This window comes from Aspergillus fumigatus, chromosome 2 (genome assembly GCF_000002655.1).
Source record: "Aspergillus fumigatus Af293 chromosome 2, whole genome shotgun sequence".
NCBI lineage: Eukaryota > Fungi > Ascomycota > Eurotiomycetes > Eurotiales > Aspergillaceae > Aspergillus > Aspergillus fumigatus.
Window position 1 is genome coordinate 1,601,138 of NC_007195.1, and position 15,041 is coordinate 1,616,178.

Sequence of the window (15,041 nt, forward strand, 5' to 3'; positions counted from 1 at the left end):
AACTACTTGGCTGGGATACTCTGCACCTATGTTTGTCGACTGCGCCGCAATTTAGAGCTTCCCTGGAGCGTTGAGGCAAGGCGTACTGACCCTACCACTGTCACAAAGCATCCCTGTCATGTCAAACAGAAGATTGTTCCAGATCTTTGCCATTGGTGAGTGATGTCGACTAAGCACACAGGAGGAAGACAAGGCTATGGCCAATCTCCACCATATAAAATTTAGCCACTTGATAGTCCTGGTGCCTGATGCTTATACATTGCGGCGTAGGCAATCTGAATCAGCACTCTGGCCTAATCAAATGGAAATTGTCTGTGCTTCGGCCTTCCGAGCTTCAATTACTATTGGGAAATAGAGACCGTTAGTGCTATTAGAGATAGCGCTCTAGTTAACTGTCTAGGTAGTGTACGCAGACAGGGCCAGAGGTCTTCCAAACATACAGATTACACCTTCCAGAATACTTACGCTCCACTGCCTTTTTCCGGTTTAGCGAAAATCCATGATAGAAGCGTAATCCGCTAGTAACTTTTGCTAACAGCCCATCCCACTCCACCTCTTCACGGACCGCCGTTTCGATCGACAGTTTTGTCAATGTGATGAGATGCGATTCTGCTGTCTTAGGGTGCGTTGGCTTGAAGATATATTTTTCGCTTCTTGGCCCGTTGCTAAAAAAGCCTGACATCAGCGACGGGAGCATCAAACACACCTGTTCTAAAATTTCGGGCTTAATCTTCTCGTCCTGCTGATCCATACTCCACTCGCACATGATGTTACTGCTTTCGTCACTTCGTGCTCATAAATACTGACCGTCCTGCCCGCTCACTCGCAACGTTTCGTCCATGAAAGCTGCTAACGCTCAACTATCACACCCTCATCCAGACTGTCGGGTCTGTAGAGTGGTATCGCCCCATGCAGGCATCAGACGGTGGCCCCCCGACTTGGTTGGACGCAATCAATTATTAATCTAATTTTGATGAGCCCGGTGCCTCTTTTGGGTTTGCGGGTCGCCTAGCCTCTGGACCTTTCATACCTGGAGCCCGCGAGCCTTGAGCCCTGAACCGTTCGCTCACAAGTCGCGCATTATGGAAATGTCGGATGCGAGTCACTTCCCACATCGAGCCATATTGCGTATGTCGGTTGTGACCTCGTGAATGGTTCAACGTGCTATGTCCTGTACACTGTTACGCTCAGGATCCTGCGTGTGGAGATCATCCCACAGAGCAATTGTTGTAATCCCTGCTGATATGCTTATATTGCTTACCGCTACTATGGCCATCTTGCTAAAGCAATGCAGTATGGTGTCGCTATCGAGTATTTGGAATTTTCCAACTGTGATCCATGAGCTTCAGGCCTGTTTCTCCACTGCCTCTGCTGCTTCGGACATGCGCTTTGTACGGAGGAGTAAACTAGTGATTCGTGTTCAGAGTCAATACTCCACCCCGATCGCCTCTTTTTTCTTTGTTGGTCTTCTGAAGCTGTTTCGTTCCACTTTCTACTGCTTTCTTCTTCATCGGCGATGTCCGCTCTAATCCACAATACAAACTTTGGCAATCCTGGCCCCCTCGGCAACTTATCCAGTTGCCCCGGTATTAAGTCACCGTGAGGCTTTTCTAGTTAGTATTAAGGGGCCACTGAGACTCAAGTCCCATATCCTTCTAAGAAGGTCCCGAGTTATCCAGTTCCACACTCGTGGGGTGTGCAACTTAATAATGGTTACGGAAGACTCGAGTTTATACTTATTGGCTATTTGCTAAAAGATTTTCCCGCCTTGTTTCATGGGCACGACGATGGGATTGATCGTCAGTTTCGACTTGAGCCCTCGTCGTGAATCGCGATATTAACTCTGGAGCCTAGAATAATGCAGTATCCTTCCTATGAGACACGGATCTACGCCGACGCAGCGATTTTCGTAACTAAGTCTGGACGTCCCACTGTTGGTCCATCCCCGACGAATTCCCCGCCTTGAGGTCGAGTAGTGGATAAGCGCTATTTGGCAAATCACCAGCTTGTGTCTTCATCCTGCTCTTCGTTTCTTGGAGCCTAAGGTAGCAATCGCATTCAGCAGACACGGAATCAGGCCGTCAGCATGTAAGGTGTCAAATCAACGCGTCTCTTGACAGACAATGAGAGTCACTGCTATGATAACCACTTAAGCCCGAATCTTTCGGAAATCATACTCCGTAAACGAAACTCGCTTGTGGCGGCTGTGTCTGCTATACGGTATCGTACGATACAGTTTCAACATCCCACGTCAAGAAAGTTTGCCCTATGTTGGAACAGGAAAGAGTTTTCAGGCTTGATGACAGAATGAAAGTTCCACCCAGCGCGTAAAGGGCGTTGAAGATGATGTTATTGAATACGTATTTCGGATGGACATGTCTTATCAAGTTGAATCGGGGGCAATCTGAATGTCAGTACGCTTGCTCTAGTTTTGAAGTATATATCCTTCGATCGCCTTCACCTTAAGAGGACTTCAAGTCTGCCGCTCTTAAGTGGTCCAGAAAGTCTCGCTCATTGTATCCAGCATGAGAGTTGCATAGTCCTGGATTAACCCCAATAGTTTGAAGCAGTAGAGGGTTTGTCAATCATCTAGCCTTCGACCGGATATGCACTTGAATCAACTCTAGCCAAGGAGCCTTAGGTCTTCTGGAATTCCAGCAGAACTCCTCGATAATACCAGACCATTGCAGCGTAGGTATCGGGATTCATCATTGCCAACAGCATTCCTTGCATTCAGGCGTCAGAAACGTATAGATTGTTCTCATACTGCACGTATCGATGCAGTGGTAATCGAGGGCGAAACAACAGAGGAACCGTTACAGAACCCAAAAGAAGTACTGACCACGTCCTGATGTGGAAATTCACTGAGAGGTTGTCATCTATCATAAGACGCTACATCAACAGTGCTCGCTTGTCGACAAAGCACTGAGTGTAGGTATTCGTCGCCACTCGAGTAAAGTCTCAATTTTGCGTCATGCTCGGACACTCATGTGTGTAAAGGTCTATTCTGCTCTGCTCATACCACGGTAAGTCAGTACTCAGATAGAATAGTCGAACAGAAAGCAAGCCGACAGATCATACTTCTACCATTGAACTTGCTGTGAATCCGCTCGACCAACTCCCGTGAAAGTCCTGCGAGTCCCATATTGCACCGGTCGTCAGAGAGACACAAAGGAAATGGATGTTCCAAAATAACTTCGTCTCCACTGTAGACCGAACGGCGTATCGTCTTGAGATCCTGCAGCTTCGAGATGATCGCGGGAAAGGAGTGTCTAGGCCGCGCAGGAGAGCCGTGACAGTCTACGTGCTAACGTGTGCATATCTGAGATGAAGTCCGTGTGGACGTTCAGTATACCAAGAAGGGAATTCAGCGGCTTCGAGGTGGCTCAAAAGTGGGCTCTGCCGTGAAGGGGTATGATGCGCGGAGGAAGGACGTTTCGTTGATATCGACGTAATACTAAGAGGAAGTGAGCAGTTAGCGGCATGGTAAGAACATCGACTGAGAGTTGAGGAGCAGCCTGCATGTATACATAATCCTCAACACCTGAGAAGGAGACTTGAGCCTGGAGCTTCTGTAATGTCTGCGCTGGAATGATTCAGAGACAGTAGTGAACAATGTCAGCTGAAAAGTATTGTAGAAATCAGGGAAGGGAGGAGCCAGCGAAGAGTATGTCCAAATGTGAAGTTGCAATGTGCTTATGGTTGTTGATATGGCACAGGCCCTTGATTATCAAGGGCCAAAGCTGCGAGGCTAGGGTAAAGTGCCAACAATGCTATGATGTGATCAGTGCACTACAGTAGAGAGACCGAGTTTCTACTAATTGTCTTGTCCTTAAAATTAGTTCACATGCACTGACTGCATGATAGCCCAAGCTATCATGGAAGCATTAAGTCGTCAAGGCATGAAGACAGTACATTTGATATCATTTTATTGAACCTTTGGCTAGACATCATAATCAATTCTGTCAATAAGGAAGCCCCAACCCATCGTATCCATCCGTATGCTTTAAGTTCTGGCTATTGATATTGTGTACACATATCCAGTCGAACTCTGCAGACTCCAAATTGAAGCACGATGCTCGAGGAACGATGTACCGGCCAAAGTCGAATTTTCACTCGGCATGGAATCCGCTAGCGAGCTCGCATCTAATACAAGCAAAGACACCATTAGTTTCGATATTAGATCATGGTAGAAGGAGACATACGGGTCTGCTGCGTGCTGGATGTTGCAATGTTCCCAATCAGCATCGCGAAGGATGGCTGCGCGGAATCTGACGGCATCATCGATACTGCAGAAACGGAAGACAACGTTGCGCGGCTAGAGGAATCTTTAACATACAAGCCCCTCTTGGGGATGACCACACCAGCTTACCTCTCCAGGGACGCAAGAGTCCACGATTTTCTCCACCTTGCGATTGTTGGCGCCGGCTAGCTTCAGAAGCTCGCCCATGTTGATGTTCATGCTGACACCAACGGCGCGGACAACACGGGTGCTGCCAATGGAGAGATTGAAAGAAAGCTGAGAGCTGATGACATCGACTTCTTTACCCATCTCCACGAAGACGGTCTTTCTCTTCTCCTTGTCAATGTCAATGCCATTGGGGTACTTGTCAAAGAAAGTCTTGCAGGCCTCGTGGTCGCAGAAAAGGATATGAGCTTGGTTGCCGGTAGGAGTGATGTGGATGCTCTCAACCATACCACCATGGATAAGTGACAGAACTTTGGCTGGAGTACTCCAAGCGGAAGGAAGTCCCTTGATAATGACGCGTCTAACTTGAGCCGCTAGTGAGATGTCATATTAGCATATACAAGTCCGCCCAAAGGAATCAGGAAAATTGATTTCATACCTGGCTTGTCACGCGTGACAGGAGTACCCCAGGACTTGAAGGTAGTAAGATTCTCACGATCCTCTTCAACGACAGCATTGTCAGAAGCTGCAACAGGAGTATCCTGCATGATGAACTCAGTCGCATCGTCGCGGAAACCGGAAGCAAATGCCTTGGAAGCTCCAGCGTCTTCCTCAATGCCAGGCATCAGAGAGACGTTATTGTTATCGGTGTTGTTTTCAAAGTCACCAAAGCCTTCAGCATTACGCGAGTGGGGGGCTTCTTCATAATCAGATCGATGTCAGTTGTGGTCTTCTGGATGTTCGAGCCGCGTGGTAGAAGTCAACTTACCAGAGGGCCACGCGTCGTTGGAAGCAGACACGGGATCAGATCCATTGGCGCCAACAGGAGACTGTCCGCCAAAGTCATTGGAACCATTAGCAAAGCCATTCAGCTGAGTAGAAGTACTCTGTTCAGCCTGAATTTTGGCCGCAGCGGCAGCCTCACGAGCCTGCTTCTCTCTAAGCGCTCGAGCAAAGGCCATGAAGCCAGCAGCATCATCCACGTCAGCGACGGGATACTTCGTTGCGAGTTCAGCCATCTTGGATGGAGTGTGTTTATTGTATGAAGAACCGCCAGACGAGTGGCAAGGTTTAAGGGGGCGGGTGTTGGAAGGAGAAGAAAGTCCACCAGAGGTACGTGAGGTTTTGTTGACGGGGACAACCTGGGAGTACTGTTTGGTGTTGAAAAAATGCAATTAGCTTCACTCTCACGATGTGTGCATGGCCTGCTTGTGCAAAGACGCCGATGTGACCAGGTGCACAGAACACAATGCCGAAACGAACACTACCCAGAACAGAGAAATGGACGAAAGGAGGACCAACCTGCTGAGAATACTTCAACTCCTTTGCTTTATCTTCCTTCTTAGGTGCATGTCTGCTTTCCTGCAGGCCCTGAGAGTCCTTTCCCATGACATTGTCGAAAGCGTTAATGATCATGTCTGAGACTTGTTTAAGATCCATGGTCTCAGGGAGTCTGAGAGCAGTATCAAAGACGTTTGCTAGCCAGGAAAACATAGAGACAGCTTAAAAGGATGAAGAGGCCTTCAGTCACTCTATGTCACTGTAAAAGTAGGAGTGGGAAGAGGTGATAGATGGTTAGATACAGAGTCATAGACGGCGGGATGGGAGGTTTATGCTTGTTATATAGTTCTCAGATACTTGCTTAGCACAATACAGTGACCTGCCACCGGAATTATCCTTCTCACTACCTGGTATCAGGGCATGACAACGGAAATATCCGTTTCCCTTCACTCAGTGATAGGCACAATAAGATCCCAGCCGCCTTCACTGACAACATAAGGAGGCCGGTGGGGAGTGTCTAAGTCTAAACCCTCAAAGACAAACAGTTAGCTTAAATATTCATTCAAGATATGACATTGTTCTTAGGGCTGAAGCTTGGACATAGTTTCAAAATTATAGCAGATATGGAACATGAGTATACAGCATGACAGGGAGGACACAAATCTGGATGATTGAGCTTCTGTGAGCTTCGGTCGATTATTTGTGTATATCGCTTTCATATTAGACAAGAAGATAAGATACCAACATGGAACCGCCAATGGTAAGACTGCCGAATTCATGTCGACGGTACAGGAATGCTTTCATAACCTTCCTGGCCCGGCTTGCGATCTTCGACGATAACTTGCAGCCCTCGCCGTCCGCAATAGCCGTCATTCCCAGCAATCCGATCGAACTTCTTGAAGGAACCACCACTAGCTTCATTTGCATCTGCAACCCAAACTATTTCCTGAACAGTTTGACCTGGCACCTCTGCCCGTCGTGGGTTGTACCACGGCAACCCCACAAGGTGATTCCCAATGTTGTGGATGAAGGAGTAGAGTTTCTCAAATCGGCGTGTGATTCCAAGCCAGGACCAACTACGGAGGTCGTAGGCGACGCGCACGAATGGGTTCAAGTAGATCCCCGTGTCGGTTATCTCATCTGGTTGCGGCTGAGGTTGCTGAATGTCCGCATGGATTAGACAGCACTCGGAAGCTTCCCAAAAGAGGTCGTGAGAGGCGCGGAAACGGGACGGAGCTAGAGTCGAACCCTTTCCTGCCGTGCCAGACTGGAAAAATTTGGCATCGAAAGCAACCATTCCTCCCCAACAACTGCGTACACGCACGGCATCCTTCCCAGCTAGCACATCCTTTCGACTTTCACCATGTCCAGCTGTTGAAAACCACGGAAAGAAAGGAAGACCCATTCCATAGCCCTGCAGGTCACGAGTGGCGTACGTGTCATAGAACTTGAAGGGGTTGATGAAGTCGACTGCGCAAGCTGCCCGATACTGAGCAACCCCGTTTTGATCTGCATTGGTGGAAAACAACAACTGAAGAGCGTCAACCGGATCGAAAATGACGTCGTTCAGGTACAGGAGCTTGTCGTAACGCGTCTCAGGATCATCGTCCAGCGGTTTCAGAGCTCGGTTGCGAACCTCTGCCAGATACTCGATGCGCTTGATACGTTCCTGTCCACCGGGGACTGTAACTCGCGGCAAACTGTCCAGATCCAGATGCTCTTCGAAAATGATGGAACTCTTGCATGGTACCCGCTCCTTGAAACCCTGCAATGCGCTTTTACCCTGTGGTCCGCTATCATTCTCGTATATACTTAAGAACACATTATCTCCACCCAGCAGGTCAATAAGCTGAAGAACTCGATTGCCCCATTCTCCGCCTGCTAAATTTCCGTCGCGGTCGTATAGGCTCGCAGCCACGAAGATTTTCTCATTGCGAATGTTGCCTCTGCCCGACCTAGTCGATTGCGAGACTGCATCCCGGAGGACTGAGTAATGCGGCGGCGGGTGAGTATAGGATGGACGAAAGATTGAAGTCAATATGACGAGGGCTAATACAATCCCTATAATGACATGGATATAGAAGCAGTAGCGGCGTAGAAGGAGACGTCGATAACAACTCGGTCGCGACGAGGCGGAGAGGATGCGTCGAGAAGGTTTGAGGCGACGGTAGCCGGATGAAGTTGATGAGAAGAGCCACGATAGGAAGGAGAACCGGTTGAGAAGCCGTCTGGGTCTGGGGGGAGCTTGCGACTCGAAGTCGGCCTCGTCTAGGTTGAAAGTTCCCTGTGAGTCGACAGAAGATCGAGTGTCAAGCTCGTACTCATCCGGGTGCAGCAGACGGGCAGACATGACGAAGAATCGTCATCAGCTGCTGGAAGTGATTTGCCGACACATTCCTCGAATGGTCCGTATCAGCTGCCCTAGCATCAATGGGACATGCGCAAGAATTAGATACCCACTCTCCTCGTCGTCTCGGATCTAGGCATGACTTTCTCCCAGTAACTGATTAGGTCAGCGAATGTACCCTGCGCCAAGGCTGAGCTTGGAGATCGCTGAAGGATCATCGCTTTTGGCTCGTGACCAGCCAGCATCAACTGAAATTAAGTGCCAACCTGTCAAGGTATAAGGCAAACCGAAAGACAGTTTTTTCTGATGTCTTGTCTCGTAAACATTGCAAGCTACCAGATTTGGGGATGGCAGTCCCAAATTTCTCCGCTCAATTCTCCGACATCAAGGTGCCAAAGGTGCCACCCCACCCAGAATGACCGTCATAGGTGATCATACCGTCATAGAGGGGGCGGATCACAAGCTTACAGGCCATAGTCAATATGGCTGTATACTGAGTCGAGAACTGGAGTTTATCCGGCTTGAATACGGACAGCGGACCTTTCATCGGAGCTGACTTTTCATTCCCGGTCTCTGTTTCTTACACCTTTATATAGCCCGCAATTCCGGTACCTGGTCCTATAGGTTCTTGATCCACTTTCATCCTTCCTTCGTTGCCACCGGATTGCAGCGTTCACATTGTTCTGAAAGACTTTCCCAAGTGTACTGCAAGCTTCAAATAAACTATACAGCATTCTACAGGCAATATGACTCAAGCTGGCTTTAAATTTGTCAACTCCTCTGAAGAGGTTCCTGGTAATGGCACCTTACCTCCCGAGTTCACGATAAAGGCGAGTCCTTCTACAGATGTCTGGTCGAAACCGCCCTCAACGGAACGCTTCAATGCACCCATCCTCTGTCGCAGTCTGCCCTTGAAGTCATTCAAGAGGGCTCGAGTCGCAGTCAACGCCAATTGGCAGCAGAAATACGACCAAGGCGGCCTCATCCTGGTCTGGACTGCGGCAGATGGCACCAGAAAATGGGTGAAAACAGGCATTGAGCTCACGCATGGCAAACCTCACCTGAGCACTGTCACGAAAGACCGCTGGTCGGACTGGAGTTTACTTGCCATTCCTTCTGGTGGAGCAGCAGCAACCATCGAAATCGTCAGGGAAGCAGACGAGAGTTTGTGGGTTTATTTAGTTGAGGGTGTCCAGAAGTCTCCTCTCCGTGAGGTTACATGGTGTTTCGAGGAGCAAGAAAACGTCGAATGCTGGGTTGGCGTTTATGCTGCGAAGCCGTCAAGTGAGGGAGGTGATCTTGTGGTCAACTTTGGACATCTCATCGTTGATGTGGCCGAGTAATACTAAGCATTTACATGTATGGAATGACATGTGTATGTGAAGTGTATGTGATAGGCGAGATGTCAACGGACTCAATCTTACAGGAATCATTTGTTGTCCCTGAGAAAGAGGGCTCTGAGGATAGCACGTCGAATTCAAAATGAAAGTACCAAGAAATCGTATTATTGAGTCCCAGTCTGGCTCGGTTACGCCCACGCCACGCCCACGCCTGGGACTCGTATATGTTTCTCTCTCTAGACAACGCTAACTGATGGTTGATCAAGCAGTTGCTAGTGCTTGGTACACTCTGCAGGCATTTTATTGAGGGGGTTATTATCGAGTTACAGTAACTATACATGTTTGGGCCAAACTCGGCTTAAGAATGAACCCTAGAAGTTCTGTTTTTCAAGTCGGCTCCCAGTATGCAACCGGCCTCGAATACCAAAGTAAAAGCCTAGTCATTTAGAATGACTCACTCGTGTGTAAAGTCGAATTTCTGAGAACTCTCGTAGGAGGATATGACACTAATGGAGGTGGTTGAGAATATTACCTGTTTGAGGTAGTAATTCAGCCTTTCAGGAATTGCAGACAACACACAGACCGTAAGCTTGTTGACCCACTCATTGTTTTTCTTCTACTAGTAATTGCCACGGAAAAACTCAAGGATCAGAGTGATAAGGTACCCCTTCTCTGTATTGTTGATAGTCTGTGGCTGTGCAGAAATGGTGATATGCTAGTGATATGCTATGGCTTTTGTGCTTCTTCAGATTGTATCCCTAAACCAGCTCTCATAAGCTGACCGACAAAGCCATCCGATCTAAAGGCCTTTTGTTGACTTCATCAAGTACTCTCGGAGTGGTTCGTATTCCTTTCATACCTTTTGCTGCCTGAGATAGCCCGCACGTCCCCACTCGCACAGCTCATCTTCGCTCAGCTGGTGGTCGGCACTCAGAACATACATGACTTCAAAGTTACAAAACTTGATGGTTATACCTTAATGATTATCTAAGCTTTATTATCTGCGAGGTGCCTTTACTGTAATTAGCCCAAGAGGAGGACAAATAATAATATTCGCTGTGTTTTGTAGGGGTATTGTAGATTGATTATTAGCATGAGGGATATTCCGTCGGACCACCTGCAGCGGGTGATCTTATGATCTTATCATATCTGATGGGATCCTTGATTGCCACCTGATTAAGGAATGTGACTCGACTGCTCTCCCGCATTCCCGCAAGTACCCAAGTCCAACTCGACTTTCACCCCCACTTGTCATCCTCACACGGCCCTTGTCTGACTTGACAATCCGAACTTCGTCTTGTTCAGTTCTTGTCATGGTTTTTTGACGATATTCGAACGATCCACCACGATTCCGGATTTCGATGATTCCTCTCTTCTCCGATTGCCGCACAACCTGATGGCCGAGGGTCAAGTGCCTTGGCGACTTATCGATAACCACGTCTAAGGAGGTCATGACAGACCTGACAGTCCATGAACAAGAGTACATATTGTTAAAAGCAGGACAAAGCTCTTCAACATCTTGGTTCCTTGCGGGTGCCGTATTACCTATTGGAGCCTCGGGCGTCAAGCCCTTAGGCTCCCTGTGGATCTCATAGTCGCTGCAACCCACGTCGACGTGCATAAGTGCGCCTCTAGATTGTGTTGCGCGGCTGGAATCAAATAATACATCGAAAGGATTGTCGGCCTCCTGACTCAACTACTGGGCCTTCCTGTGTGACTGGCTTACATCCATATCCGCTCTTGATAGATCTGCTACTGATGAATTGGGCCCCCAACTCGGAACATCGCGGACGTTTCTCATTTGTTTTCTTCTTCCCCTTTTCCTTTACTAGGATACCCCTGATTTTTCCATTATCTGCCTGCACTTTGCTTTTTCTATTCAGGTCATCGACTGGCTCGGGCCACGGATATCCTTGAACTTCAGCTCACTCATATCCGGTGTGATCACTGCTTCGCTGCTCGGTGCCTTGCTTCGGTTGCGACTTGTTGACCCTATTACATTTACACTCGCGCTCCTCTTCGAGCCTACGTCTTGTCGGCATCTATAAATGGACGTCGTTTGTGCAGAAGCAATACATCTGTGTTTCTCTGACGTCTCGATCCAACCGAAATGCCCTTTCTCGATCACCGAACAGGACCCTCTTATGGCACAATCGACCAAATGGAACAACACAGCGATGATGAAGGCGAACGGTTTCTCCAGGAACAGTGTGATACTGGCAGATTTAGTAGTGACATAACGTCAATTTCGGAAGATTCGGTGCAGGAAGGCGTTAGAAAAATCGAAGCGATCAATTTGACTTGGACTGCACGGTCTCTGGTCATAGCATATGTCAGGTCGGTCCCTCTGGGACACGTGCGGCGCGTCTTATAATACTGACATATTCGAACAGTATCTTTCTCATGTCGTTTTGCACTTCTCTAGAAGGTCAGACCGTCATGTCGCTCGGAGCATATGCAACGAGTGCTTTTAGCAAGCACTCATTGATTTCCACTGTTTTGGTTGTCCAGAATGTGGTTAACGGTAAGTGCTATAACCCTGCCCGTCTATAATATTGCAGTGTAGGGCCAACTCACATGTCGCAGCCGTTATCAAACCTCCTATGGCGAAAGTCGCGGATGTCTTCGGTCGCTTCGAAGCGTTCTGCGTTAGTATACTCATATACGTGCTTGGATATATTCAGATGGCCGCCTCGACAAACGTGCAAACTTATGCATCTGCTCAAATCTTCTATTCCGCCGGTTCCACGGGTCTCCAAATACTTCAACAAGTTTTTATTGCTGACAGCAGTAATTTGCTGAACCGTGCCTTTTTGGCACTGCTACCTGAATTCCCTTTCCTTGTGACCGTTTGGATTGGACCGACTATCGCGGATGCGGTGCTGAAGCACGCCTCGTGGCGCTGGGGCTACGGGATGTGGTCGATTATTCTACCTGCCTCTTTCCTGCCCTTAGCACTTTCCTTGCTCCTGAATCAACGTAAGGCAAGGAGGCTGAACCTCATTAAACCGAAGTCTCGGCCCCGCGGCGGCGTCTTTGCAGTATTGCGCCGTACATGGTATGACTTGGACATGGGCGGCTTGATCCTATTATCCGCTGCGGTTACCTTGATCTTGGTGCCTCTTACTCTTGCTGCGAACTCAAAGAATGGCTGGAAGTCCGACAGCATCGTTGCGATGATCGTGGTCGGCTTATTCTGTTTAATCGCGCTACCATTTTGGGAAAGCTCTAAAAGACTGGCTCCCAAGCCCCTTCTGTCCTTGCATCTTCTTAAACAGCGGACTGCTCTTGCTGGCTGCACCCTTGCATTTTGGTATTTTAGTGAGTACTTACTGTTTTCTTCCGCGAGACTTCCTCGAACTTTTGCTGACGCATCTCAGTGGCGTTTTATTTCTCTGTTCAACCATACTTTTATTCCTATCTCCAGGTTGTCCAAGGCTACGACGTCGCTACCGCTGGCCGGGTTACTCAAACATTTGCCTTCACTTCGACAATTGCCGCCTTTGCGGTTTCGATATTGATCAAATACACCCGGCGCTATCGAGCATTCGTCATTGCTGGCTGCGTGGTCTATATCATCGGGATGGTGCTGATGATGGTAACCCGTCACGAAGGAAGTACACCAGCGCAAATCTTAGTGACTCAGGTCGTCGTCGGTATCGGTGGCGGGCTTCTCAATGTTCCAGTACAGTTGGGAGTCCAAGCATCTGCCAGTCACCAGGAAGTTGCCGCGGCCACGGCCATGTTTCTGACGTCCATGGAGATGGGCGGCGCGGTTGGCGCTGCACTCTCGGGGGCTGTTTGGACCCATAATATCCCCCGCAAGCTCCGCCTTTACCTTCCGGAGGAGAACAAAGGAGATGCAGACGCAATTTTCGGCAAGATAACGAAGGCCCTCTCGTACCCTCTCGGATCACCTGTCAGGGTCGCTATTAATCAAGCATACCAGGAGACATTCAAAAAGCTCCTGATTCTGGCTCTCATTGCCATAATACCATTAGTACCCTTGAGCTTGGCGATGGAAGATTACAAGCTTGATAAAGTATATGACTCATGATTTTACTCTTACCTTCGATCACGGCTAACTGCTCGACTAGATGAGCGAAGAACCTCTGGTTGACCCGGTTCCCGCTGAAGAGGGAGAAATCGAACCGAATAGACACGTCAAACGAACGTGAACAAAGCCTTTGAGCCCTTGAAGACATCTACAACAGCTATGCTGCATCTAGGCAGCGGTGCTAAGAGTTTTTACGAGCTTATGTGACGCAATACCTTCACCAGGTGAACGAAATCATTGCCTGGAATCAACCATTGATACAAAGAAAGCAATGCTCGCATCCGTCAGCAACCAACCATGCATTTCTATCGGCGTAAGGGATCACGGTGTACATATCACATTGCAGGACCCCAGATATGCTCTGGTTAGAGCAAATTCCGTCCCGTTGCAATTTCCTAAGAACGAGATTGTACAAGAAGGCGCAGGGATTATCATGATATCTATATAGACGCAGTTACGATCAGAATGATTAGACGACTATTATCTATCACTAGGCCCTCTTTGTTCTATCTATTCATTAACCGCCTTGGTATCGAGGTGCCTTCGCTTAAGTCGCTTTGGCCTCCTGATCCCAGTCCCCTCCCTGAAAGCTGGCGTCACCGCATAACCAAGCTGTCAACAGGATCATGGATCAGCCCATGTAGCCTTACCGTATCCGATCATGGTTCCGTCAGTTTCCTGGCCAGGAGTACTTCTAAGGCTTGTGGACGATACAGGCAACATAGCGAAACCCCGTTCTGGGGCCCGAATAATTCGCTAAAACGCAAGCGATTGCATTTCTAATCAACGTTACAGAACGATACCTACCTATCCTGTGTTGGTTAGGATTGGCTTATGCATGCCTGAAACGTGGCTGTATGCACGGTAAATGACACCTCACGGGGAAACTGGCTAAGTCTATGGAGTAAGGTACTGCCCTCGACCGGGAGGGTGTCGGAAATGATCTCGTCTGGTCATGCTCGGATGATAATGGATGCTATGGGTTGTCCACAGGACGGAGGACATGGTTTGTACGGAGTAAAAATCCCGTAATTAGAGTTATTCTGGCAGGGACATTGCATCCTGTGTCTTATTTGGTTAATCTTTGTTCAGCGCTTAGCTGTAGATGAGAAACTTGGCCTGGAATCTTCTCACAGCTAGCCATTGCTCTGCGAGCGGCCTCCTATAGTTATCATCCACCGGACTTCCTATCGGCTGAAATTTATCACAGGTTTAAGTTCAGATCAATTGTTGATGCTTTTGCAGAAGCCCTCATCCCTATCCCTTTGACGGATAAATGATTCACGGCCATCAGGTCGACAATCCACACAAACCAGGATAGATCAAACATGAAAATCTCTACGAGCTAGAAGTGAATATCACAGATTCATATCTTCATACTAGATTTTTTTTTTTTTTTTGAAAGCGAATAAAATCAGCGTCTTGAACGGTTAGTTTGAATGCCTCGTAAGGGCGCTGAACATGTTGGTGAGGGCAGTCGACACGAAGCTCGAAATCTCCAGACAAATAGTAGGAGAGGACAAGTGAGCAGTTATAATGAACTCCAACAGCGTAGCTCTGGTGAAGGTAGATAGCCAAATGGCCGATTCAGACTGGCTGCTGGCGAGT

General features: G+C 48.3%; 4 protein-coding genes across 4 annotated transcripts; 2 read left to right on the top strand and 2 right to left on the bottom strand.

The window, feature by feature from the left end:
• Positions 1 to 4,112: 4,112 nt before the first annotated feature.
• On the bottom strand, positions 4,113 to 5,902 carry AFUA_2G05700 (uncharacterized protein; the record flags this gene model as incomplete). The annotated part of the gene is made up of 6 exons (XM_744606.2): positions 4,113 to 4,146; positions 4,206 to 4,318; positions 4,373 to 4,782; positions 4,848 to 5,108; positions 5,178 to 5,550; positions 5,711 to 5,902. 6 exons carry the CDS (start codon positions 5,900 to 5,902, stop codon positions 4,113 to 4,115), a joined length of 1,383 nt encoding a protein of 460 aa, XP_749699.2.
• A 562-nt stretch (positions 5,903 to 6,464) lies between these two features.
• Positions 6,465 to 8,039, bottom strand: AFUA_2G05710 (glycosyltransferase family 69 protein; the record flags this gene model as incomplete). The annotated part of the gene is made up of 1 exon (XM_744607.1): positions 6,465 to 8,039. The coding sequence occupies one exon, from the start codon at positions 8,037 to 8,039 to the stop codon at positions 6,465 to 6,467; it is 1,575 nt and encodes a 524-aa protein (XP_749700.1).
• A 743-nt stretch (positions 8,040 to 8,782) lies between these two features.
• AFUA_2G05720 (uncharacterized protein) lies at positions 8,783 to 9,379 on the top strand (the record flags this gene model as incomplete). The annotated part of the gene is made up of 1 exon (XM_744608.1): positions 8,783 to 9,379. One exon carries the CDS (start codon positions 8,783 to 8,785, stop codon positions 9,377 to 9,379), a length of 597 nt encoding a protein of 198 aa, XP_749701.1.
• A 1,191-nt stretch (positions 9,380 to 10,570) lies between these two features.
• Positions 10,571 to 13,949, top strand: mirC (siderochrome-iron transporter MirC). Its single transcript, XM_744609.3, has 5 exons — positions 10,571 to 11,713; positions 11,770 to 11,900; positions 11,963 to 12,697; positions 12,757 to 13,418; positions 13,474 to 13,949. Exons 1-5 carry the CDS (start codon positions 11,487 to 11,489, stop codon positions 13,552 to 13,554), a joined length of 1,836 nt encoding a protein of 611 aa, XP_749702.2. The 5' UTR covers positions 10,571 to 11,486; the 3' UTR covers positions 13,555 to 13,949.
• The last annotated feature ends 1,092 nt before the right edge of the window (positions 13,950 to 15,041 follow it).

What these genes read in the sequence shown, in the direction of transcription:
- mirC (XM_744609.3), top strand. Translation starts at nt 11,487, where the DNA reads ATGCCCTTTCTCGATCACCGAACAGGACCCTCTTATGGCACAATCGAC. An exon ending in CTGGTCATAGCATATGTCAG is followed by an intron (nt 11,714 to 11,769) that starts GTCGGTCCCTCT and finishes ATATTCGAACAG; the next exon opens with TATCTTTCTCATGTCGTTTT. An exon ending in AAGATTACAAGCTTGATAAA is followed by an intron (nt 13,419 to 13,473) that starts GTATATGACTCA and finishes CTGCTCGACTAG; the next exon opens with ATGAGCGAAGAACCTCTGGT.